Genomic DNA, 26,324 nt, shown 5'->3' on the forward strand with positions numbered 1-26,324 from the left:
TCTTTTGTGTTAATCAGAAAAAAACTAATGCATACAGGTTTAAAACAACACAAGGATGAGTAAATTATGAAAGAATTTTCATTGAACCTATAAAATTCCATCATTTTTTTATTCCTACTATGGGAGTCAATGGTCACTATCTGCTGTGGGTTTACCATCATTCCTCAAAATATTTTCTTCTATGTTAATCAGAAAAAAAACTAATGCATACAGGTTTAAAACAACACGAGGATGAGTAAATTATGAAAGAATTTTCATTGAACCTATAAAATTCCATAATTTTTTTATTCCTACTATGGGAGTCAATGGTCACTATCTGCTGTGGGTTTACTATCATTCCTCAAAATATTTTCTTTTGTGTTAATCAGAAAAAAACTAATGCATACACGTTTAAAAGAACACGAGGATGAGTAAATTATGAAAGAATTTTCATTGAATCTATAAAATTCCATCATTTTTTTATTCCTACTATGGGAGTCAATGGTCACTATCTGCTGTGGGTTTACCATCATTCCTCAAAATATTTTCTTTTGTGTTAATCAGAAAAAAACTAATGTATACAGGTTTAAAACAACACAAGGATGAGTAAATTATGAAAGAATTTTCATTGAACCTATAAAATTCCATCATTTTTTATTCCTACTATGGGAGTCAATGGTCACTATCTGCTGTGGGATTACTATCATTCCTCAAAATATTTTCTTTTGTGTTAATCAGAAAAAAACTAATGCATACACGTTTAAAAGAACACGAGGATGAGTAAATTATGAAAGAATTTTCATTGAACCTATAAAATTCCATCATTTTTTTATTCCTACTATGGGAGTCAATGGTCACCATCTGCTGTGGGTTTACCATCATTCCTCAAAATATTTTCTTTTGTGTTAATCAGAAAAAAACTAATGTATACAGGTTTAAAACAACACAAGGATGAGTAAATTATGAAAGAATTTTCATTGAACCTATAAAATTCTATCATTTTTTTATTCCTACTATGGGAGTCAATGGTCACTATCTGCTGTGGGTTTACCATCATTCCTCAAAATATTTTCTTTTGTGTTAATCAGAAAAAAACTAATGCCTACAGGTTTAAAACAACACAAGGATGAGTAAATTATGAAAGAATTTTCATTGAACATATAAAATTCCATCATTTTTTTATTCCTACTATGGGAGTCAATGGTCACTATCTGCTATGGGTTTACTATCATTCCTCAAAATATTTTCTTTTGTGTTAATTAGAAAAAAAACTAATGCATACACGTTTAAAACAACACAAGGATGAGTAAATTATGAAAGAATTTTCATTGAACCTATAAAATTCCATCATTTTTTATTCCTACTATGGGAGTCAATGGTCACTATCTGCTGTGGGTTTACTATCATTCCTCAAAATATTTTCTTTTGTGTTAATCAGAAAAAAACTAATGCATACAGGTTTAAAACAACACAAGGATGAGTATATTATGAAAGAATTTTCATTGAACCTATAAAATTCCATCATTTTTTTATTTCTACTATGGGAGTCAATGGTCACTATCTGCTGTGGGTTTACTATCATTCCTCAAAATATTTTCTTTTGTGTTAATCAGAAAAAAACTAATGCATACAGGTTTAAAACAACACAAGGATGAGTAAATTATGAAAGAATTTTCATTGAACCTATAAAATACCATCATTTTTTTATTCCTACTATGGGAGTCAATGGTCATTATCTGCTGTGGGTTTACCATCATTCCTCAAAATATTTTCTTTTGTGTTAATCAGAAAAAAACTAATGCATACAGGTTTAAAACAACACGAGGATGAGTAAATTATGAAAGAATTTTCATTGAACCTAAAAAATTCCATCATTTTTTTATTCCTACTATGGGAGTCAATGGTCACTATCTGCTGTGGGTTTACCATCATTCCTCAAAATATTTTCTTTTGTGTTAATCAGAAAAAAACTAATGCATACACGTTTAAAACAACACGAGGATGAGTAAATTATGAAAGAATTTTCATTGAACCTATAAAATTCCATCTTTTTTTTAATCCTACTATGGGAGTTAATGGTCACTATCTGCTGTGGGTTTACCATCATTCCTCAAAATATTTTCTTTTGTGTTAATCAGAAAAAAACTAAAGTATACAGGTTTAAAACAACACAAGGATGAGTAAATTATGAAAGAATTTTCATTGAACCTATAAAATTACATCATTTTTTTAATCTTACTATGGGTGTCAATTGTCACTATCTGCTGTGGTTTACCATCATTCCTCAAAATATTTTCTTTTGTGTTAATCAGAAAAAAACTAATGCATACAGGTTTAAAACAACACGAGGATGAGTAAATTATGAAAGAATTTTCATTGTACCTATAAAATTCCATCTTTTTTTTATTCCTACTATGGGAGTCAATGGTCACTATCTGCTGTGGGTTTACCATCATTCCTCAAAATATTTTCTTTTGTGTTAATCAGAAAAAAAACTAATGCATACACGTTTAAAAGAACACGAGGATGAGTAAATTATGAAAGAATTTTCATTGAACCTATAAAATTCCATCATTTTTTATTCCTACTATGGGAGTCAATGGTCACTATCTGCTGTGGGTTTACCATCATTCCTCAAAATATTTTCTTTTGTGTTAATCAGAAAAAAACTAATGCATACAGGTTTAAAACAACACAAGGATGAGTAAATTATGAAAGAAGTTTTATTGAACCTATAAAATTCCATCATTTTTTTATTCCTACTATGGGAGTCAATGGTCACTATCTGCTGTGGGTTTACCATCATTCCTCAAAATATTTTCTTTTGTGTTTATTAGAAAAAAACGAATGCATACAGGTTTAAAACAACACAAGGATGAGTAAATTATGAAAGAATTTTCATTGAACCTATAAAATTCCATCATTTTTTTATTCCTACTATGGGAGTCAATGGTCACTATCTGCTGTGGGTTTACCATCATTCCTCAAAATATTTTCTTTTGTGTTTATTAGAAAAAAACGAATGCATACAGGTTTAAAACAACACAAGAATGAGTAAAGTATGAAAGAATTTTCATTGAACCTATACAATTCCATCATTTTTTTATTCCTACTATGGGAGTCAATGGTCACTATCTGCTGTGGGTTTACCATCATTCCTCAAAATATTTTCTTTTGTGTTAATCAGAAAAAAACTAATGCATACAGGTTTTAAACAACACAAGGATGAGTAAATTATGAAAGAATTTTCATGGAACCTATAAAATTCCATCATTTTTTTATTCCTACTATGGGAGTCAATGGTCACTATCTGCTGTGGGTTTACCATCATTCCTCAAAATATTTTCTTTTGTGTTAATCAGAAAAAAACTTATGTATACAGGTTTAAAACAACACAAGGATGAGTAAATTATGAAAGAATTTTCATTGAACCTATAAAATTCCATCTTTTTTATTCCTACTATGGGAGTCAATGGTCACTATCTGCTGTGGGTTTACCATCATTCCTCAAAATATTTTCTTTTGTGTTAATCAGAAAAAAAACTAATGCATACAGGTTTAAAACAACACAAGGATGAGTAAATTATGAAAGAATTTTCATTGAACCTATAAAATTCCATCATTTTTTATTCCTACTATGGGAGTCAATGGTCACTATCTGCTGTGGGATTACTATCATTCCTCAAAATATTTTCTTTTGTGTTAATCAGAAAAAAACTAATGCATACACGTTTAAAAGAACACGAGGATGAGTAAATTATGAAAGAATTTTCATTGAACCTATAAAATTCCATCATTTTTTTATTCCTACTATGGGAGTCAATGGTCACCATCTGCTGTGGGTTTACCATCATTCCTCAAAATATTTTCTTTTGTGTTAATCAGAAAAAAACTAATGTATACAGGTTTAAAACAACACAAGGATGAGTAAATTATGAAAGAATTTTCATTGAACCTATAAAATTCTATCATTTTTTTATTCCTACTATGGGAGTCAATGGTCACTATCTGCTGTGGGTTTACCATCATTCCTCAAAATATTTTCTTTTGTGTTTATTAGAAAAAAACGAATGCATACAGGTTTAAAACAACACAAGAATGAGTAAAGTATGAAAGAATTTTCATTGAACCTATACAATTCCATCATTTTTTTATTCCTACTATGGGAGTCAATGGTCACTATCTGCTGTGGGTTTACTATCATTCCTCAAAATATTTTCTTTTGTGTTAATCAGAAAAAAACTAATGCATACAGGTTTAAAACAACACGAGGATGAGTAAATTATGAAAGAATTTTCATTGTACCTATAAAATTCCATCTTTTTTTTATTCCTACTATGGGAGTCAATGGTCACTATCTGCTGTGGGTTTACCATCATTCCTCAAAATATTTTCTTTTGTGTTAATCAGAAAAAAAACTAATGCATACACGTTTAAAAGAACACGAGGATGAGTAAATTATGAAAGAATTTTCATTGAACCTATAAAATTCCATCATTTTTTATTCCTACTATGGGAGTCAATGGTCACTATCTGCTGTGGGTTTACCATCATTCCTCAAAATATTTTCTTTTGTGTTAATCAGAAAAAAACTAATGCATACAGGTTTAAAACAACACAAGGATGAGTAAATTATGAAAGAAGTTTTATTGAACCTATAAAATTCCATCATTTTTTTATTCCTACTATGGGAGTCAATGGTCACTATCTGCTGTGGGTTTACCATCATTCCTCAAAATATTTTCTTTTGTGTTTATTAGAAAAAAACGAATGCATACAGGTTTAAAACAACACAAGGATGAGTAAATTATGAAAGAATTTTCATTGAACCTATAAAATTCCATCATTTTTTTATTCCTACTATGGGAGTCAATGGTCACTATCTGCTGTGGGTTTACCATCATTCCTCAAAATATTTTCTTTTGTGTTTATTAGAAAAAAACGAATGCATACAGGTTTAAAACAACACAAGAATGAGTAAAGTATGAAAGAATTTTCATTGAACCTATACAATTCCATCATTTTTTTATTCCTACTATGGGAGTCAATGGTCACTATCTGCTGTGGGTTTACCATCATTCCTCAAAATATTTTCTTTTGTGTTAATCAGAAAAAAACTAATGCATACAGGTTTTAAACAACACAAGGATGAGTAAATTATGAAAGAATTTTCATGGAACCTATAAAATTCCATCATTTTTGTATTCCTACTATGGGAGTCAATGGTCACTATCTGCTGTGGGTTACCATCATTCCTCAAAATATTTTCTTTTGTGTTAATCAGAAAAAAACTTATGTATACAGGTTTAAAACAACACAAGGATGAGTAAATTATGAAAGAATTTTCATTGAACCTATAAAATTCCATCTTTTTTATTCCTACTATGGGAGTCAATGGTCACTATCTGCTGTGGGTTTACCATCATTCCTCAAAATATTTTCTTTTGTGTTAATCAGAAAAAAAACTAATGCATACAGGTTTAAAACAACACAAGGATGAGTAAATTATGAAAGAATTTTCATTGAACCTATAAAATTCCATCATTTTTTGTTCCTACTATGGGAGTCAATGGTCACTATCTGCTGTGGGATTACTATCATTCCTCAAAATATTTTCTTTTGTGTTAATCAGAAAAAAACTAATGCATACACGTTTAAAAGAACACGAGGATGAGTAAATTATGAAAGAATTTTCATTGAACCTATAAAATTCCATCATTTTTTTATTCCTACTATGGGAGTCAATGGTCACCATCTGCTGTGGGTTTACCATCATTCCTCAAAATATTTTCTTTTGTGTTAATCAGAAAAAAACTAATGTATACAGGTTTAAAACAACACAAGGATGAGTAAATTATGAAAGAATTTTCATTGAACCTATAAAATTCTATCATTTTTTTATTCCTACTATGGGAGTCAATGGTCACTATCTGCTGTGGGTTTACCATCATTCCTCAAAATATTTTCTTTTGTGTTTATTAGAAAAAAACGAATGCATACAGGTTTAAAGCAACACAAGAATGAGTAAAGTATGAAAGAATTTTCATTGAACCTATACAATTCCATCATTTTTTTATTCCTACTATGGGAGTCAATGGTCACTATCTGCTGTGGGTTTACCATCATTCCTCAAAATATTTTCTTTTGTGTTAATCAGAAAAAAACTAATGCATACAGGTTTTAAACAACACAAGGATGAGTAAATTATGAAAGAATTTTCATTGAACCTATAAAATTCCATATTTTTTTTATTCCTACTATGGGAGTCAATGGTCACTATCTGCTGTGGGTTTACCATCATTCCTCAAAATATTTTCTTTTGTGTTAATCAGAAAAAAACTAATGCATACAGGTTTAAAACAACACAAGGATGAGTAAATTATGAAAGAATTTTCATTGAACCTATAAAATTCCATCATTTTTTTATTCCTACTATGGGAGTCAATGGTCACTATCTGCTGTGGGTTTACCATCATTCCTCAAAATATTTTCTTTTGTGTTAATCAGAAAAAAACTAATGCATACAGGTTTAAAACAACACAAGGATGAGTAAATTATGAAAGAATTTTCATTGAACCTATAAAATTCCATCATTTTTTTATTCCTACTATGGGAGTCAATGGTCACTATCTGCTGTGGGTTTACCATCATTCCTCAAAATATTTTCTTTTGTGTTAATCAGAAAAAAACTAATGTATACAGGTTTAAAACAACACGAGGATGAGTAAATTATGAAAGAATTTTCATTGAACCTATAAAATTCCATCTTTTTTTTTAATCCTACTATGGGAGTCAATGGTCACTATCTGCTGTGGGTTTACCATCATTCCTCAAAATATTTTCTTTTGTGTTAATCAGAAAAAAACTAAAGTATACAGGTTTAAAACAACACAAGGATGAGTAAATTATGAAAGAATTTTCATTGAACCTATAAAATTACATCATTTTTTTATTCTTACTATGGGTGTCAATGGTCACTATCTGCTGTGGGTTTACCATCATTCCTCAAAATATTTTCTTTTGTGTTAATCAGAAAAAAACTAATGCATACAGGTTTAAAACAACACGAGGATGAGTAAATTATGAAAGAATTTTCATTGTACCTATAAAATTCCATCTTTTTTTTATTCCTACTATGGGAGTCAATGGTCACTATCTGCTGTGGGTTTACCATCATTCCTCAAAATATTTTCTTTTGTGTTAATCAGAAAAAAACTAATGCATACACGTTTAAAACAACACGAGGATTAGTAAATTATGATAGAATTTTCATTGAACCTATAAAATTCCATCATTTTTTTATTCTTACTATGGGAGTCAATGGTCACTATCTGCTGTGGGTTTACTATCATTCCTCAAAATATTTTCTTTTGTGTTAATCAGAAAAAAACTAATTCATACACGTTTAAAACAACACGAGGATGAGTAAATTATGATAGAATTTTCATTGAACCTATAAAGTTCCATCATTTTTTTATTCCTACTATGGGAGTCAATGGTCACTATCTGCTGTGGGTTTACCATCATTCCTCAAAATATTTTATTTTGTGTTAATCAGAGAAAAAACTAATGCATACAGTTTTAAAACAACACAAGGATGAGTAAATTATGAAAGAATTTTCATTGTACCTATAAAATTCCATCTTTTTTTTATTCCTACTATGGGAGTCAATGGTCACTATCTGCTGTGGGTTTACCATCATTCCTCAAAATATTTTCTTTTGTGTTAATCAGAAAAAAACTAATGCATACACGTTTAAAACAACACGAGGATTAGTAAATTATGATAGAATTTTCATTGAACCTATAAAATTCCATCATTTTTTTATTCTTACTATGGGAGTCAATGGTCACTATCTGCTGTGGGTTTACTATCATTCCTCAAAATATTTTCTTTTGTGTTAATCAGAAAAAAACTAATTCATACACGTTTAAAACAACACGAGGATGAGTAAATTATGATAGAATTTTCATTGAACCTATAAAGTTCCATCATTTTTTTATTCCTACTATGGGAGTCAATGGTCACTATCTGCTGTGGGTTTACCATCATTCCTCAAAATATTTTATTTTGTGTTAATCAGAGAAAAAACTAATGCATACAGTTTTAAAACAACACAAGGATGAGTAAATTATGAAAGAATTTTCATTGAACCTATAAAATTCCATCATTTTTTTATTCCTACTATGGGAGTCAATGGTCACTATCTGCTGTGGGTCTACCATCATTCCTCAAAATATATTTTTTTGTCTTAATCAGTAAAAAACTAATGCATACAGGTTTAAAACAACACAAGGATGAGTAAATTATGAAAGAATTTTCATTGAACCTATAAAATTCCATCATTTTTTTATTCCTACTATGGGAGTCAATGGTCACTATCTGCTGTGGGTTTACCATCATTCCTCAAAATATTTTCTTTTGTGTTAATCAGAAAAAAACTAATGCATACAGGTTTAAAAGAACACGAGGATGAGTAAATTATGAAAGAATTTTCATTGAACCTATGAAATTCCATCATTTTTTTATTCCTACTATGGGAGTCAATGGTCATTATCTGCTGTGGGTTTACCATCATTCCTCAAAATATTTTCTTTTGTGTTAATCAGAAAAAAACTAATGCATACAGGTTTAAAACAACAGAAGGATGAGTAAATTATGAAAGAATTTTCATTGAACCTATAAAATTCCATCATTTTTTTATTCCTACTATGGGAGTCAATGGTCACTATCTGCTGTGGGTTTACTATCATTCCTCAAAATATTTTCTTTTGTGTTAATCAGAAAAAAAATAATGCATACAGGTTTAAAACAACACAAGGATGAGTATATTATGAAAGAATTTTCATTGAACCTATAAAATTCCATCATTTTTTTATTCCTACTATGGGAGTCAATGGTCACTATCTGCTGTGGGTTTACCATCATTCCTCAAAATATATTTTTTTGTCTTAATCAGTAAAAAACTAATGCATACAGGTTTAAAACAACACAAGGATGAGTAAATTATGAAAGAATTTTCATTGAACCTATAAAATTCCATCATTTTTTTATTCCTACTATGGGAGTCAATGGTCACTATCTGCTGTGGGTTTACCATCATTCCTCAAAATATTTTCTTTTGTGTTAATCAGAAAAAAACTAATGCATACACGTTTAAAAGAACACGAGGATGAGTAAATTATGAAAGAATTTTCATTGAACCTATAAAATTCCATCATTTTTTTATTCCTACTATGGGAGTCAATGGTCACTATCTGCTGTGGGTTTACTATCATTCCTCAAAATATTTTCTTTTGTGTTAATCAGAAAAAAAATAATGCATACAGGTTTAAAACAACACAAGGATGAGTATATTATGAAAGAATTTTCATTGAACCTATAAAATTCCATCATTTTTTTATTCCTACTATGGGAGTCAATGGTCACTATCTGCTGTGGGTTTACCATCATTCCTCAAAATATATTTTTTTGTCTTAATCAGTAAAAAACTAATGCATACAGGTTTAAAACAACACAAGGATGAGTAAATTATGAAAGAATTTTCATTGAACCTATAAAATTCCATCATTTTTTTATTCCTACTATGGGAGTCAATGGTCACTATCTGCTGTGGGTTTACCATCATTCCTCAAAATATTTTCTTTTGTGTTAATCAGAAAAAAACTAATGCATACACGTTTAAAAGAACACGAGGATGAGTAAATTATGAAAGAATTTTCATTGAACCTATGAAATTCCATCATTTTTTATTCCTACTATGGGAGTCAATGGTCATTATCTGCTGTGGGTTTACCATCATTCCTCAAAATATTTTCTTTTGTGTTAATCAGAAAAAAACTAATGCATACAGGTTTAAAACAACAGAAGGATGAGTAAATTATGAAAGAATTTTCATTGAACCTATAAAATTCCATCATTTTTTTATTCCTACTATGGGAGTCAATGGTCACTATCTGCTGTGGGTTTACTATCATTCCTCAAAATATTTTCTTTTGTGTTAATCAGAAAAAAAATAATGCATACAGGTTTAAAACAACACAAGGATGAGTATATTATGAAAGAATTTTCATTGAACCTATAAAATTCCATCATTTTTTTATTCCTACTATGGGAGTCAATGGTCACTATCTGCTGTGGGTTTACCATCATTCCTCAAAATATTTTCTTTTGTGTTAATCAGAAAAAAACTAATGCATACAGGTTTAAAACAACACAAGGATGAGTAAATTATGAAAGAATTTTCATTGAACCTATAAAATACCATCATTTTTTTATTCCTACTATGGGAGTCAATGGTACTTATCTGCAGTGGGTTTGCCATCATTCCTCAAAATATTTTCTTTTGTGTTAATCAGAAAAAAACTAATGCATACAGGTTTAAAACAACACAAGGATGAGTAAATTATGAAAGAATTTTCATTGAACCTATAAAATTCCATCATTTTTTTATTCCTACTATGGGAGTCAATGGTCACTATCTGCTGTGGGTTTACCATCATTCCTCAAAATATTTTCTTCTATGTTAATCAGAAAAAAAACTAATGCATACAGGTTTAAAACAACACGAGGATGAGTAAATTATGAAAGAATTTTCATTGAACCTATAAAATTCCATAATTTTTTTATTCCTACTATGGGAGTCAATGGTCACTATCTGCTGTGGGTTTACTATCATTCCTCAAAATATTTTCTTTTGTGTTAATCAGAAAAAAACTAATGCATACACGTTTAAAAGAACACGAGGATGAGTAAATTATGAAAGAATTTTCATTGAATCTATAAAATTCCATAATTTTTTTATTCCTACTATGGGAGTCAATGGTCACTATCTGCTGTGGGTTTACCATCATTCCTCAAAATATTTTCTTTTGTGTTAATCAGAAAAAAACTAATGTATACAGGTTTAAAACAACACAAGGATGAGTAAATTATGAAAGAATTTTCATTGAACCTATAAAATTCCATCATTTTTTATTCCTACTATGGGAGTCAATGGTCACTATCTGCTGTGGGATTACTATCATTCCTCAAAATATTTTCTTTTGTGTTAATCAGAAAAAAACTAATGCATACACGTTTAAAAGAACACGAGGATGAGTAAATTATGAAAGAATTTTCATTGAACCTATAAAATTCCATCATTTTTTTATTCCTACTATGGGAGTCAATGGTCACCATCTGCTGTGGGTTTACCATCATTCCTCAAAATATTTTCTTTTGTGTTAATCAGAAAAAAACTAATGTATACAGGTTTAAAACAACACAAGGATGAGTAAATTATGAAAGAATTTTCATTGAACCTATAAAATTCTATCATTTTTTTATTCCTACTATGGGAGTCAATGGTCACTATCTGCTGTGGGTTTACCATCATTCCTCAAAATATTTTCTTTTGTGTTAATCAGAAAAAAACTAATGCCTACAGGTTTAAAACAACACAAGGATGAGTAAATTATGAAAGAATTTTCATTGAACATATAAAATTCCATCATTTTTTTATTCCTACTATGGGAGTCAATGGTCACTATCTGCTATGGGTTTACTATCATTCCTCAAAATATTTTCTTTTGTGTTAATTAGAAAAAAAACTAATGCATACACGTTTAAAACAACACAAGGATGAGTAAATTATGAAAGAATTTTCATTGAACCTATAAAATTCCATCATTTTTTATTCCTACTATGGGAGTCAATGGTCACTATCTGCTGTGGGTTTACTATCATTCCTCAAAATATTTTCTTTTGTGTTAATCAGAAAAAAACTAATGCATACAGGTTTAAAACAACACAAGGATGAGTATATTATGAAAGAATTTTCATTGAACCTATAAAATTCCATCATTTTTTTATTTCTACTATGGGAGTCAATGGTCACTATCTGCTGTGGGTTTACTATCATTCCTCAAAATATTTTCTTTTGTGTTAATCAGAAAAAAACTAATGCATACAGGTTTAAAACAACACAAGGATGAGTAAATTATGAAAGAATTTTCATTGAACCTATAAAATACCATCATTTTTTTATTCCTACTATGGGAGTCAATGGTCATTATCTGCTGTGGGTTTACCATCATTCCTCAAAATATTTTCTTTTGTGTTAATCAGAAAAAAACTAATGCATACAGGTTTAAAACAACACGAGGATGAGTAAATTATGAAAGAATTTTCATTGAACCTAAAAAATTCCATCATTTTTTTATTCCTACTATGGGAGTCAATGGTCACTATCTGCTGTGGGTTTACCATCATTCCTCAAAATATTTTCTTTTGTGTTAATCAGAAAAAAACTAATGCATACACGTTTAAAAGAACACGAGGATGAGTAAATTATGAAAGAATTTTCATTGAACCTATAAAATTCCATCATTTTTTTATTCCTAGTATGGGAGTCAATGGTCATTATCTGCTGTGGGTTTACCATCATTCCTCAAAATATTTTCTTTTGTGTTAATCAGAAAAAAACTAATGCATACAGGTTTAAAACAACACGAGGATGAGTAAATTATGAAAGAATTTTCATTGAACCTATAAAATTCCATCTTTTTTTTAATCCTACTATGGGAGTTAATGGTCACTATCTGCTGTGGGTTTACCATCATTCCTCAAAATATTTTCTTTTGTGTTAATCAGAAAAAAACTAAAGTATACAGGTTTAAAACAACACAAGGATGAGTAAATTATGAAAGAATTTTCATTGAACCTATAAAATTACATCATTTTTTTAATCTTACTATGGGTGTCAATTGTCACTATCTGCTGTGGTTTACCATCATTCCTCAAAATATTTTCTTTTGTGTTAATCAGAAAAAAACTAATGCATACAGGTTTAAAACAACACGAGGATGAGTAAATTATGAAAGAATTTTCATTGTACCTATAAAATTCCATCTTTTTTTTATTCCTACTATGGGAGTCAATGGTCACTATCTGCTGTGGGTTTACCATCATTCCTCAAAATATTTTATTTTGTGTTAATCAGAAAAAAAACTAATGCATACACGTTTAAAAGAACACGAGGATGAGTAAATTATGAAAGAATTTTCATTGAACCTATAAAATTCCATCATTTTTTATTCCTACTATGGGAGTCAATGGTCACTATCTGCTGTGGGTTTACCATCATTCCTCAAAATATTTTCTTTTGTGTTAATCAGAAAAAAACTAATGCATACAGGTTTAAAACATACGGAGCTTCTGAGGGGACATTTGCAAAAAATAAAAAATTTGAGTGGACATTTGCAAAAAAATAAATAATAAATATATAAAAATAAATAATAAGGCTTTTGCGTGCGCACGAGAAACGTATGTCGTGCCCACGAGAAACCTATGTCGTGCGCACGAGAAACGTATCGCGTGCGCACGAGATATTTCTGCATGTTGACGTCATACTAATAACCACACTCCAGTCTAGTAGGTGGCAGTAATGCACCTTTGAGATGAGTTGCCAACCGCCATTAAAACTCAAAGAAGGAGAAGTTCCGGATGCATCACTCTCTGCCAAACGAAAACAAAATTATGGATGCGCACGAATTAATTGAGATTTATTTTAAACTTGGCCTTCAATACAAAGACATTGTTTCTGTTCTTGCACTTCGACACAGATATGTAATTTCTGAGCGACATTTAAAACGCATTTTGAGGTCTAGACGCCTGTTTCGACGAAAAGAATACTCAAGTATCGAAGACGCCATTGCATTTATTCAGCATCAACTCCAAACATCAGGCCAGCTACACGGATACAGGTGGATGCATGAAAAGTGTAAAGAAAATGGATTACATATTAGAAAAGAACATGTTCGCTTAATTTTGAGCTCGTTAGATCCTGGTGGAGTAGAATTTAGGAGAGCCCGACGTCTTCATCGACGTAACTATTTCGCAAAAGGACCGAATTACATCTGGCATTTTGATTCATATGATAAACTAAAGCCATATGGTATTTGCATAAACGGCTGTATCGATGGCTTTTCTAGGAAGATTATTTGGCTAAATGCGTTCACAACAAGCAGTGACCCGAAGGTAATCGGAGGATACTACGTGGAAGCAGTGGAAAGTTTAAGTGGCTGCCCTCGGATCGTTAGAGGCGACTGTGGAACTGAAAACGGGCACGTGCGAGACTTCCAGCGTTTCCTCAGACGCAACATTCTGCAGGACTCCACCATTGACAGCTACATAGAAGGTGTAAGCACGGCCAATCAGCGAATAGAGAGTTGGTGGGGATTCCTCAGGAAAGAATGCATGGAGTTTTTCATCTCTTTGTTCGCTGACCTGAAGGACAAAGGGTTGTTCGACGGGGGATTTTTGGATAAAAATCTAATCCGTTTCTGTTTCTTGGGAATTATCCAGGTGAGTAATGATGTAGTGCACACTGCCCAGCATAATTTAGCTATAAAGCATTGCATTACTCCTTAATATACACAACAACTTCATAACTGCCTCACTTACTCGTTTTATTTTAGAGTTTTTATTGAATTAATTAATTGATAGTGTATTTTAGTGAACACAAAATTAAATAAAATACTACGTATCGACCAAAACACAGCATGACCTTGTAAAGTAAAATCACATTAATTTAGAAAATAGCCCAAATATGCCTATTTGTGAAAAAAAATCATAATTTGCATCATTAAAAGTGTACGTTGTCTTATACAGTAGGTTTTTTATTGTGTGGTGTGGTCAAACTAACCCCCCCCCCCCAATTACATGAGTGTGATTTGAATTCCAAAATTATATAATTATTTCATCCCTTATGTTGTTCCAAACCTGAATGAGCTCCTTACCTTAATGCATAATAGCTGATGGTAGCTATTGACTTCCATCGTAAGAAAAACTTCTTGATTTCTTGCATTCTTCACAATATTTTATTTTGTGTTCAAATCAATTAGGTTTGGAACATGTTTTGGATGAACTATCCCTTTAATTCTAAGTCACAGTCATGGAACTGTAGGGTCGTAGTTATAAGTTTATGGTGTTTTGGGGGTACTTTTTTACCCATCACAAAATTCTCAACAACACAATTTGCGGAAAAAAGAAATGAGGTGTTTATGGATATTGATATATTTTAGAGAGTAAAAATGTTACAGGTTGAATATCTTCAGTGCAAACTGTCTATTTATTTTTTTATTTAATTGCAGGATGAATTGGATGAAACTGCTCGTGTGTGGGATGCACACGTAATAAGACCTTCAAAAAACATCAGAGTGCCAAGTGGTAGACCCAATGTCATGTACTTATTCCCAGAGCTTTACAGAACAGAGAACTGCATGTCACCAGTGGACACAGGAGACCTACAGCTGTGCAAGACAGAATGCACATTTCGATCGTCTATACCTTGTGACAGTGATGTCTATGACATTTGTAATTCTATCCTGAGTGAGGCACATTTTGAGCTTCCAAAGGACTCATATCAAGCAATAGACTTATACTTGCATCTAAGGAATGCAATACTGACCTTATTGTAACCTCTGCTCAGGCTGAAAATAGAGGGGTTGGTGGCATTTTTTATTTACATGATTTCTGATGCACAAATGGTAATGCAAAAAAGTACTATGATGTTACAATATTAAAAGTCACTAATTGTTTCTAAAATACTTAATGTTATTGAGCATATGTTGTTTGTTTATGCAGGGTCCTTTCTATTATAGTTTAAGAAAAATTTTGTTCACTACCATTGTGTTTTTCCAATTTCTGATATTTTCTTCTGTGATACACAAATGTTTAGCAGAATGTGCATTGAGCAGTTATCAGCCTCCTGTCACCATCATACAATTGTTGTGAATGTTTTATGAGGCTGTTGATGCCTAATACTCTGCTAAACATTTGTGTTTCTCAAAAGAAAGTTCATGTAATAAACGACAGAATTGTGATTTTCTTGTAAACTTTAGACTCATGCAGAATGTTTTTCTTCCTCAATAAAATTGAATAAGCATCAAATGCACTAAATACAGAAAGATGTTAAGAACACAGTTGGGGCCTTTTTATTGACTATTAAACTGTAATACAGGCAATGTTTTGCTGACATATAACAATGTATACAAACATGGATACTCAACTCAGTAACATGTTTTTCTGCATTACAGTAAATTGTAAATGAAAAAAAAAATGGCAATATGTAAAGAATATTAAACAGATTAAAATTACAGTGTGTAATAAACCGTCTGTTTAAATCTCCATTAAATCCCCAATTAAATCTGAACTGTATGGACATGTTTGTGTATAAAACACTTCTATACAACTTTTGAATTACAAGTTTAACTCCCCTCAAACGAATAGGGGTGAAACAATGATTTACATCATCTCCTCAATTTCTAATTCTTAACACAAAATAGTTTTCCAACACTTTATTTAACAGGGTATTTAAAGGGATAGTTCACCCAAAAAGAAAAATTCTGTCATGTACTCATGTTGTTACAAACCCATATACATTTCTTTGTTCTGATGAACACAAAGATATTTTGAGAAATGTTTGTAACCAAGCCATTCGTGGACCCCATTCACTTCCATATTAGGGAGAAAGTATACAGTGGAAGTAAATGGGGTCCACAAACGGTTTGGTTACAAACATTTCTCAAAATATCTTCTTTTGTGTTCATCAGAACCAAGAAATTTATGTGGGTTTGTAACATAATTAGAGTGAGAAAATGATGACAGATTTTTTATTTTTGGGTGAACTATCCCTTTAATAACTATTTCTGATTAGTAACAAACAAATATTTGCAACTAAACTCATGTACAGCATAGCTATTCTATCACAGCTATTGTATCTTTCAATTCAGTGGAATTGAATGTTTTTGTATAAAACTCAAATTTCTTTAGAATGGAAATTGGAAATTTAAACTCGGCTCCATAACTCCACGAACACTTCAAAATCTTAAAACATATTTGAAGCTACTCAAACTATAAAATCTTAAAACCTCTTAGAAACTAAAATTTTAAGAATTATGAAATTACAAAAAAATGCATTAAAAAAAAAGGAATAACTGGTGTACACAAAATACAATTAACCTGACTTACTCAATCTCACTAGTTAATTCATTTATAGAATGTCCATTGCAAAGCAATCTCCATTTAGTACATTGTCAAACTCTGCACGGAATTCTGGGTAAGAGCTGTATGAACATGGTAAGTCGAGAACTGCTCCACATGTATGTGCAACAGGCCTACGTCCAAGGCCAAATAATCCATTAAATATGACTTCAATTTTGTCCTTACACATGACTGTAGAGCCGGTACAGAATCGTAGGAAGGTCTCTAGCTTTCTTTGGTCTATATTTTTCACGTAGCGGTGCAGATGATTAAGGGTCAGCTGCTCTTGCTGGTTCAAGGAATCTTTTGCTGGCTTTAACATTTGTACCACTTTCTTGTTTGTAGCTTTCTTTGAATCGTATGCATCAAGTATGCTTTGTCTGGTCAGACTCAGAATGCCAGTTGGCATAATGGTGTGAAAGCAGTCAATTATAAATTTGGGCTCTTGGAGGAGGACTTTGTGAGCCATTGTCAAAATAGCAGAACGAATGTTTTCTTTTGGAGGCAAGCAGCATGAACCCATCCGTGAAAAGAGATCAAGTAAATCTTCTGCATCATTTTCATCCAGGTCGCCTTGAACAGCTTTTTCAACAACAGATTGCTCTGAGGCAGACAAATATTTCAAAAATGAGGACATCAAGAGCTCTTCAGTGACTGAGTCAACACCATCAATGCATGCCAATATAAATGCTGGAGACAACCTGATGGGCATCACACCATGATCAACATAGCCTTTCACCCACACTCTTCCAATAGCCTGCCACTCAACCTCTGAGTAGTCTGGTCGCAGTCTTGGAACTCGTTCTTCCTCACCCTCACACTGAGCAAGAAACTCTTCCCAAAAGGCAGTGTACAGTTCACGTGACACTCCGTCATTATCAACTGCATTTTCATTAGTAAATTCTATGCGCAGGACTTGTTTTAATACTTTGGGTTTTGAGAAAATTTCCAAAACATCTTTCACTATATTGACCCTCCTCACTTTCACACTTTGAATTTCTTTCATGCTCTCAGAATCCTCTGATTCTTCAGTTGGCTGTTCTGCAAAAGATGATCCTTCTGTCTGAGGTTGATCAATTAATGGTGGATTCTGCAGAATTAAAAAAATACTGTATTATATAACACGAAAAGATAACAAAAACACTGCCTTTTTAAGGTTATTTAAAAGCAACTAATACCACATCCAATACATTTCAATACTGTTGATAATTTAACTGTACTATATGGTGTTTAAAGTTTAAATACATTATGCATGTAAACATGTAAATAAAACCCTCTGTCGTGACGGTCATGATTGTGATAGTGACATTTTACAAGTTACAGTAAATGTTAAAATGATACAGTAATTCTGTAATAATTTACTCACAAAATGTCATTTCAAACCAGTTTGACTTTGATTCCATAGAACACAAAATGAGAATTTGTGGGGAAAAATAAGTTGAATTTATAAAGTGAAATGTCCTAAGTGAGAAAAAAGGATCCAAGCTATTTTATATGATTCATTACATTGTAATAAGATTCCAAGAATCTCCTGTTGTGTTCCACAGAAAAAATCCAAACAAAGTAAATGATAACTGATTTTAAGTGTTTTAATGGTGTAAACATTTTAACAACAAATAATATAATATCAATGATATTATATGATATTACCTGTCTAGGATCCCCATCTTCTGTATTCCAGGGAAGAGTGGAATCCAGAATGGCATTGGCAACATTATCGTGTGCCATTCCAATCTGGATCTCGGAATCCTCCAGTTCTATATCATAAGACACATCAACTGATGACCCTGGCTCTTCACTCAAAACCACCACATCATCAGATTTATGGTCATCAGGAGTCGATGCCGAATTTTCCTCTCTGGATTTTTGACTGGTAGAAAAGCTATCCTCTTCTTCAATGAACGATGAATGACTGACAGGCACAGGATCATTTGTTTGAAGAAGTGGTTGTCCTGAGTTTCTTGACATGCTAGTACTCTCTGTCTGTTGAAAGGACATACACATTAGAAGATATACAGTGTAGGGGTGCACGATAAATCACATTCGTATCCCATCATTAAAGCCGGTTCCGTGATTATGTAGTGCATATTAAACAGGAATATAGATATCCAAAACACTCTCGCTCTCTCTAAATAGATAAACAGGAAGCATATAAACATTAATGATGTGTATATATATATATATATATATATATATATATATACAGTTAGGTCCATAAATATTGGGACAGAGGCACATTTTGTGTTATTTTAGCTGTCCACCAAAATTTATTTCAGTTACAGTCATATAATGAATATTGGCTTAAAGTACACACTCTCAGCTTTATTTTGAGGGTATTCACGTTCAAATTGGCTGAAAGATTTAGCAATTACAGCTGTTTAATGTGTAGCTCCCCCTTTTTAAAGGGGCCAAAAGTAATGGGACAGTTGACTGAAAAGCTGTTTTATGGACATTTATTGTCTATTTATTAAATAATTTCCTCTTAAATGAAGCATGTTAAAGGTCTGGAGTTGATTGAAGTGTAACATTTGTATTTGGAAGCTTTGGCTGTGAACCCACATCATGTGGTTCAGGCAGATCTCCCTACAAGTGATACAGACCAGATTTAGGTTTCAAAAACACCACAAATCCATCAGAGAGATAGCAGGAACATTAAGAGTGGCCAGATCAACAATTTGGTACATTCTGAATAAAGAAAAACACACTGATGAGCTCAGCAACAAACAAATTCTTGATGTCCATACCAGATAACAGTGGTGGATGATGGCATTATCCTCTCCATGACAAAGAAAAAACTCCTTCACAACATCATGAGAAATGAAAAATGAATCTGGATGTTTCTGCCTTCTGATACATCACCAAAAAACACCAGCGACCCAGGACCTTAAGAAACCATGGATGGAAATGCAATCCCACTGCCTGAACACTATTTTACTGAAGATGTTGTCTGCTCGTATCATGAGATGTTCTTGGCCTTCTCCATCATTTTTATTCTCATTATTCTTATACAGGTTGATATTAGTTTTATCTCTATAAATAAAGCTTTTTAAGAGCTTGTCTGACTTTTTAAGGAGTCTGATCTCAACTTTCTATTCTTGAGGCTTTTGTATCTTGTGGTGAACCCTCTGTATTTCTCCTTGTAATATCTTCTCTTTATTATTTTGCTTGACAATGCCATCTTTGCCTTCTGGAGAGTGTTATTCATTTGTTTGGACATTGTAAAGGTTTTCTTTTCGTTATCATGAGAGGATAATGCCATCATCCAACACTGTTATCTGGTATGGAGGTCCAGGATTTGTTTGTTGCTGAGCTCACCAGTGTGTTTTTCTTTATTCAGAATGTACTAAATTATTGATCTGGCCACTCTTAATGTTCCTGTTGTCTCTCTGATGGATTTGTGGTGTTTTTGAAACCTAAATCTGGTCTGTATCACTTGTATGAAGATCTCCCTGAACCACATGAAGTGGGTTTAGAGTCACAGCTTCCAAATGCAAATGTCACACTTCAATCAACTACATACCTTTAACATGCTTCAATTATGAGGAAATTATTTAATAAATAGACAATAAATGTCCACAAAACAGCTTTTACGTCAACTGTCCCATTACTTTTGGCCCCTTTAAAAAGGGGGAGCTACACATTAAACAGCTGTAATTGCTAAATCTTTCAGCCAATTTGAACGTGAATACCCTCAAAATAAAGCTGAGAGTGTGTACTTTAAGCCAATATTCATTATATGACTGTAACTGAAATAAATTTTGGTGAACAGCTAAAATAACACAAAATGTGCCTCTGTCCCAATATTTATGGACCTAACTGTATATTTATGGACCTAACTGTATATGTGTGTGTGTGTGTGTGTGTGTGTGTGTGTGTGTGTGTGTGTGTGTGTGTGTGTGTGTGTGTGTGTGTGTGTGTGTGTGTGTGTGTGTGTCCCATTCTCTTTAAAACTATACACGACAAACAACTTCCATTCTCTTTAAAACTATACACGACAGGAAACTTAAATTACTTTATTTAATCCATAACTTACCACTCTAGGCTCTCGTTCCGGTTCGTCAAAGTCTGAGGACGAGTCTGATGAATCTTGGGGAGAACTGTCCTTTTCCATCGTGCATACGTACAGTCGTAGCATTCTAAGTTTACTCTGCTCATACAGTTCATTCACTGTAATACTGGATGGAATTGGGGTCTGGCTGAAATCTCGCATCTCAAAAAGATAGCTTTCAGCTGGGCCTTTTGAAGAAATCCCTTTAGGAAAAAACAAATCCTTCCCAATCATCATCAGTTCCTCAACTATTGCGTTCTTTTTAACCGTCACATGTCGCGTTCCACCTCCATGTTTTGTCCGAACCTGGTGAAATTCTCCTTTATGAAAATGAAGCCACCCAATTTCCAGTCGTCTTTTCTCTTTAGATGCATGTTTATTGCCGATACTTGAAAGTTTGCTTAATAAACCCCCATTATTTGCTGGTGTAGGCCTATTGGCTCCTTTTTGGATCTTGTTTCTTAATCTCTGCATTGCAGTGGACTTGGTGGTTTCACATACTGCAAGTCTTTGACGGCAAAATGCTCTAACTGCAAGACGATCTCCATAACTAACAATGTATTTTGCAAGTTCGTCTTCAGTCATAATTGCAATGATGCTTAGGTTGACCTAAAAGTAAATAACGGCTATAAATACAATGGCTAAAAGCATGCATATAGAATAATTATAATAACTATAACTCAATTTACCTTATCCTCTTTTAGTTTCTCAATAGCATCTTGAGAAATATCTCGTGACCTCAAAAACTCAACAAAATCTTCCTCCATGTTGCGACCTTTCAAACGTTTAAGTTGTAAACACTCTTCAACCCCACATTAGACGATAAACCGGAAATTGCGACCGCATGTGCACGTCATACGTTCACGTGTTCACGAGAGTTTCTCGTGCGCACGACATACGTTCTTCTTCTTCTTCTGTTGAGTTTTATGGCAGTTTACAATCAAAGTGTATTACCGCCATCTGCTGGACTGAGGTGGCGACATACGTTTCTCGTGCGCACGCGATATGTTTCTCGTGCACACGCAAAAGCCTTATTTTTTATTTTTTTACAAATTTGCAAAAAAATAAAAAAGGCTTTTGCATGCGCACGAGAAACGTATGTCGTGCTCACGAGAAACCTATGTCGTGCGCACGAGAAACCTATGTCGTGCGCACGCGTTAGTGCGATTGTGCCTGCTATTTTTAAAATAGCCTCTACATGGTGTTAAATGATTTGTTTGTGTGTGTAGATACAATATATAGCCTATATATAGCCTATACACACACAATTGGAAATTAATAAAGATAAAACCAAATTTCTTGTCTATATTTGGAGGTTGCATGCTATTTAGACTCCATGCCTTCTTCACTTGAGTAGTCACTTTGGTGAAAGAGGCTTCTAGACTTTAAAATGCGTTTTAAATAGGCTATTGATTAATGATTTTATATATGTCCTAATGCAATAACAGAAACGATGTCTTTAATGGAACCCAAATTATACCCAATATATTGGTCGCATTTTGGGCTCTTTTTTCTCTTTTAGTAAGCGATGTACGTGCTCTTTTAATAATGCTGTACTATTCATTTGCTTTTTATCAATGATGTCAAAGTCAGGCGCCGGGCCCATTTAAATGTACAAACTTTCCACAGATTAAACCCAAGTCTAATATATTGTGCCTAATATTACACTGCCACCAGTGTAACGGCTGAAACCAAGGAGACATAGAGCAAGACATTAGGATCTCAATTATACCATTCTTTATCTAAATATTTAAAAACAGCATTATATAAAAAGTATATATTATAAAGTTATCCCCGTTTTGCAGTTGGTTAAACCGCAAGCAGGCAGGTATAATAAGGGAGGCGCTTTAATGCCCAGTCAAGGTCCGCCAAATGTGTCATAGTCCAATGTCACAATGTTGCCCTGAGGACATCAACCACTTGGTAAAATCAGGAGAGCCCAGCTCTATACAGCCGGCAGAATAAAGGCCAGCGATAGGCAGAGGTGCAGCTTATGAAAAAGGAATTGCGCGACAGGTCCTTGGCGGCTAAAATCTCAATGGATTGTTCACAAAGTCGCAGTGTCTTTCCATTCCTCCCTCGGTCATACGATTAATATCGGCCGCGGTGAAAAGAATCAAGAGCTCCCTTACCGACAAACAATACCCATCATCACTAACTAATACATTTACCCCCCGACTGGCTACCACGAATTGTCCCGAGCGGCCGCTTAGCGCACTTTCCCCACATAAGAGCTCCTATCATAGAGACAAAGCCGAGCGTCCCGCCACTCTCTCACTCATTCCTTAAGGCTCTCCTTAACACCCATCCGCATTTTAATTGGTGCACCTCCATGAGCCTATAGCTACCTTACCCTCCACATTAAACACAACCAAAACCCTTTATTCATTACAATATAAACATGAGAAATTTCTATTTAAAAACAAGCTTATATTTAACCCGCATTATTGTCACTATAACGAAACTTTGTCAAACTGGGTAGCAATAATATGCGATGTGCACATCCACAGGTTCTGCGTGACACTTTGTTTGGGTCAATTCAGTCCTATATTTGAGTAAAGAGTAGGCTACCTAAATTTAGCAACTATGACAATAGTCTACCTCATATTTTTTATAACCAATTACTTATAAAAAAATTACATTAACTCTATTGGAAGTAAGCCACAGTTCATCTTTTAAATTATTGTAAATAATAATTAGCCATTGGGAATATTACATTTTACTTATTCAGGGAGGATTTAATTTAAAATCAGATACAGGACATGGCATAAATTGCCCTTTTGATTGACCAAATTACATTTTTAAACATTTAAATGTAATTAATGTAAGTACGAAATAACCCCTTACAATAAATTCAATTGAAATACATCATATCACAGTATTACAAAGCTTCTTGAACATATTCCATTCAAAAACCAAGGTCTTCATGATATGTCAAAAATACATTAGAAACAAGATTCCTAAATATTGTTTCTTTACGTTATCATTAGAAAATGAAAGAAGACACTGAAATGAGAGAAGAAACTGATCTCATTTACCTCAGTAGCCTGGCATGCTATACAAACAAACATTTCAACTTCATTAAATTAAAAACGCCCATGGAAAGGCAAATGTTAATTTTAAATCCGTAAATGATAATAATCTCTCTCTCTCTCTCTCTAGTCATTTGCTCAAGTTCCAAGTTCAACCACTCATGTGCAGCAGCTCCGCTGTTTACAAATTTCATCTATGTAAATAATAATAATGGATATTTCAATCATAAATATAGATTTTATTCGTATTCGCAGGTGCAAGAACTGGACAATGCTTTCAATGCTAACTTGACTGACAACACACTAACCTGGGCCGGGTTTCCCGATAACGATTGATCTTATGCTTAAGAGCGCTTTCTACCAGCTTCTTGACGAACATTCGTTATTCATTTACGTGCGTTTCCCAAAGGTGCACGTAAAACGATCGCTCGTAGCTGGGTTTTAAGTGCTACTTACGAGACGCTATCCTTGCTGAAATGTCACCTATGGAATGACTCGAATTTGTAGCAGAAGCTTGTTTAGGCTAATGATCTTCAGCCGATGTGCACTAATATGTTTAATAATATTATTTATTATTGTTCAATGACTTGTTAAATGTTTTAATAATGTGTGCATAATTAAATATTCTTTTCCGTATTTAGTTAGGACTCGTCTCTTCGCATTGCGCAACTCTGCATTTTATATTATAGTTTAGATTATTATTATTATTTGTTTTTTATTATCTATGTTTATTTATTATTATGGATTATTGCATTGTACCGTAAACATTTATATTGAGCACAACCTTTGGTCATTATGAACTGTCAGAGAATAAGTTAAGGTTTAGAGCTAAACAAAACTGTTTCTCTACATGCAGGTATTTCTTCAAGTATTGCCTTCATGAATTAAGTGGAATATAAAAGGCAGTGTGTTATGCGTGAACATTATAAAAGCCTAAAAACCTTAACATGTGGTTTCTTTAATCAGATGCCATTTCCCTTCAAAACAATTTTTTACTGTTGATAAAATAGCCTATAGCAGCAATTGCCATTTACAATTTACCAACTTTTACCAAAATTGTACCAAATACGTTTTCCTTCTTTATTAATTTATGTTCAGTGAAAAAATATGTTCAGTCCTTTAAATTTGATTTCTCGTTTGAATTTATATTTAAGTAATTTAAACAAATAAACAAATAAAAAAGAACCCAATAAATAAATACACATTTAAAACATTACATTACCGTCATTGCCGGAGTGCAATTTGCTGGTTGTCCTGCAGGTGACTGAAGGATCCTACCTTAGATCCTCACGTGCAGAATGTGTTTATTATTGTGTTTTTTATGTTTTATCATTTATTTACATAATTATCATAATCATTTTATAATCATTAGTTTTTATCCATTTAATTATTGTATTTGATTATTTAATATCATTTTATCGTTATCAATTTCATTATTATCATTTTTATTATTACATTATTGTTTTTTATTCATTTATTCATTATTATATTTCTATATTTTATTATATCATTCATTAATTCATTGTATTTCTATATTTTATATGTCTCTTTGTGGTTCAGTTTCACATTTGGGAAGTTTCATAGAACTGTTCTGTCTGTGTGTAAACAAGATAGATAAAGAGAATGTTTATGAAAGCCCAAGGTCTAAGGGATGATGCAGCTGAGCAAATTTGGATATAACAAGTGCATGCTGTATTCCTGGGTAGACGGGGTAGACGAGGTGGACGAGGTTTGAACATTGAGGCATATGCAACTGAAACTAACTGTCCATCAATAAAACTCTGTTCTATTTTTATCATCTAAACCTCCGTCTCACGACTCTGTTTATGCTCTCCTCTAGCAACGATTGATCAGCCTTGTATCTGACAGATGCTTTAACAAAGTAAACTTATGTTTTCTGACGTGATCTGGTGTCCGGGGCTGGATCGTTTTTTATTTTGTCTGTGGTGTGGAGACCAGATCTAACAGTTATGGCGTAGTCGGCAGGATAGAATAACATTTTTTAAACATTTTTGTTGTCTCTATCCGAACGAGGAGTCGGGATTTTCTCTCGCACATCCAGATGTAAATGTTTCCAGACCACTGGCTGCTGACTCCAAGCCGCGAGTGAAGACGGAGGGTTAACCACGGCTGGTCCGGTGTCCTCTCTCCTGACTCATCCACTTAAGCAAAAGCAAAAGTGAGTGTGTTCTGTTCTGACATTTTGGAAAATTCAGTACGTACTGTGTTGGTAGCTTGT

General features: G+C 32.8%; 2 protein-coding genes across 2 annotated transcripts; one reads left to right on the forward strand and one right to left on the reverse strand.

Moving 5' to 3' along the window:
• The first annotated feature begins 13,459 nt into the window (after positions 1 to 13,459).
• LOC135759081 (uncharacterized) lies at positions 13,460 to 15,502 on the forward strand. Its single transcript, XM_065273909.1, has 2 exons — positions 13,460 to 14,326; positions 15,115 to 15,502. The coding sequence occupies exons 1-2, from the start codon at positions 13,466 to 13,468 to the stop codon at positions 15,439 to 15,441; spliced, it is 1,188 nt and encodes a 395-aa protein (XP_065129981.1). The 5' UTR covers positions 13,460 to 13,465; the 3' UTR covers positions 15,442 to 15,502.
• Positions 15,503 to 17,015: 1,513 nt separating this feature from the next.
• LOC135759079 (uncharacterized) lies at positions 17,016 to 21,820 on the reverse strand. The gene is made up of 4 exons (XM_073813279.1): positions 21,743 to 21,820; positions 21,039 to 21,662; positions 18,656 to 18,988; positions 17,016 to 18,095 (listed from the first exon to the last, which is right to left on the reverse strand). The coding sequence occupies exons 1-4, from the start codon at positions 21,818 to 21,820 to the stop codon at positions 17,016 to 17,018; spliced, it is 2,115 nt and encodes a 704-aa protein (XP_073669380.1).
• Between the last annotated feature and the right edge of the window lie 4,504 nt (positions 21,821 to 26,324).

This window comes from Paramisgurnus dabryanus, chromosome 23 (assembly GCF_030506205.2).
Source record: "Paramisgurnus dabryanus chromosome 23, PD_genome_1.1, whole genome shotgun sequence".
NCBI lineage: Eukaryota > Metazoa > Chordata > Actinopteri > Cypriniformes > Cobitidae > Paramisgurnus > Paramisgurnus dabryanus.

Coding starts and splice junctions, on each gene's coding strand:
- LOC135759081 (XM_065273909.1), top strand. CDS start 13,466: ATGCATCACTCTCTGCCAAACGAAAACAAAATTATGGATGCGCACGAA. Junction 14,327..15,114: donor GTTTCTTGGGAATTATCCAG/GTGAGTAATGAT, acceptor ATTTAATTGCAG/GATGAATTGGATGAAACTGC.
- LOC135759079 (XM_073813279.1), bottom strand. CDS start 21,820: ATGGAGGAAGATTTTGTTGAGTTTTTGAGGTCACGAGATATTTCTCAA. Junction 18,989..21,038: donor CGGAACGAGAGCCTAGAGTG/GTAAGTTATGGA, acceptor TCCTTTCAACAG/ACAGAGAGTACTAGCATGTC. Junction 18,096..18,655: donor AAGATGGGGATCCTAGACAG/GTAATATCATAT, acceptor TTAATTCTGCAG/AATCCACCATTAATTGATCA.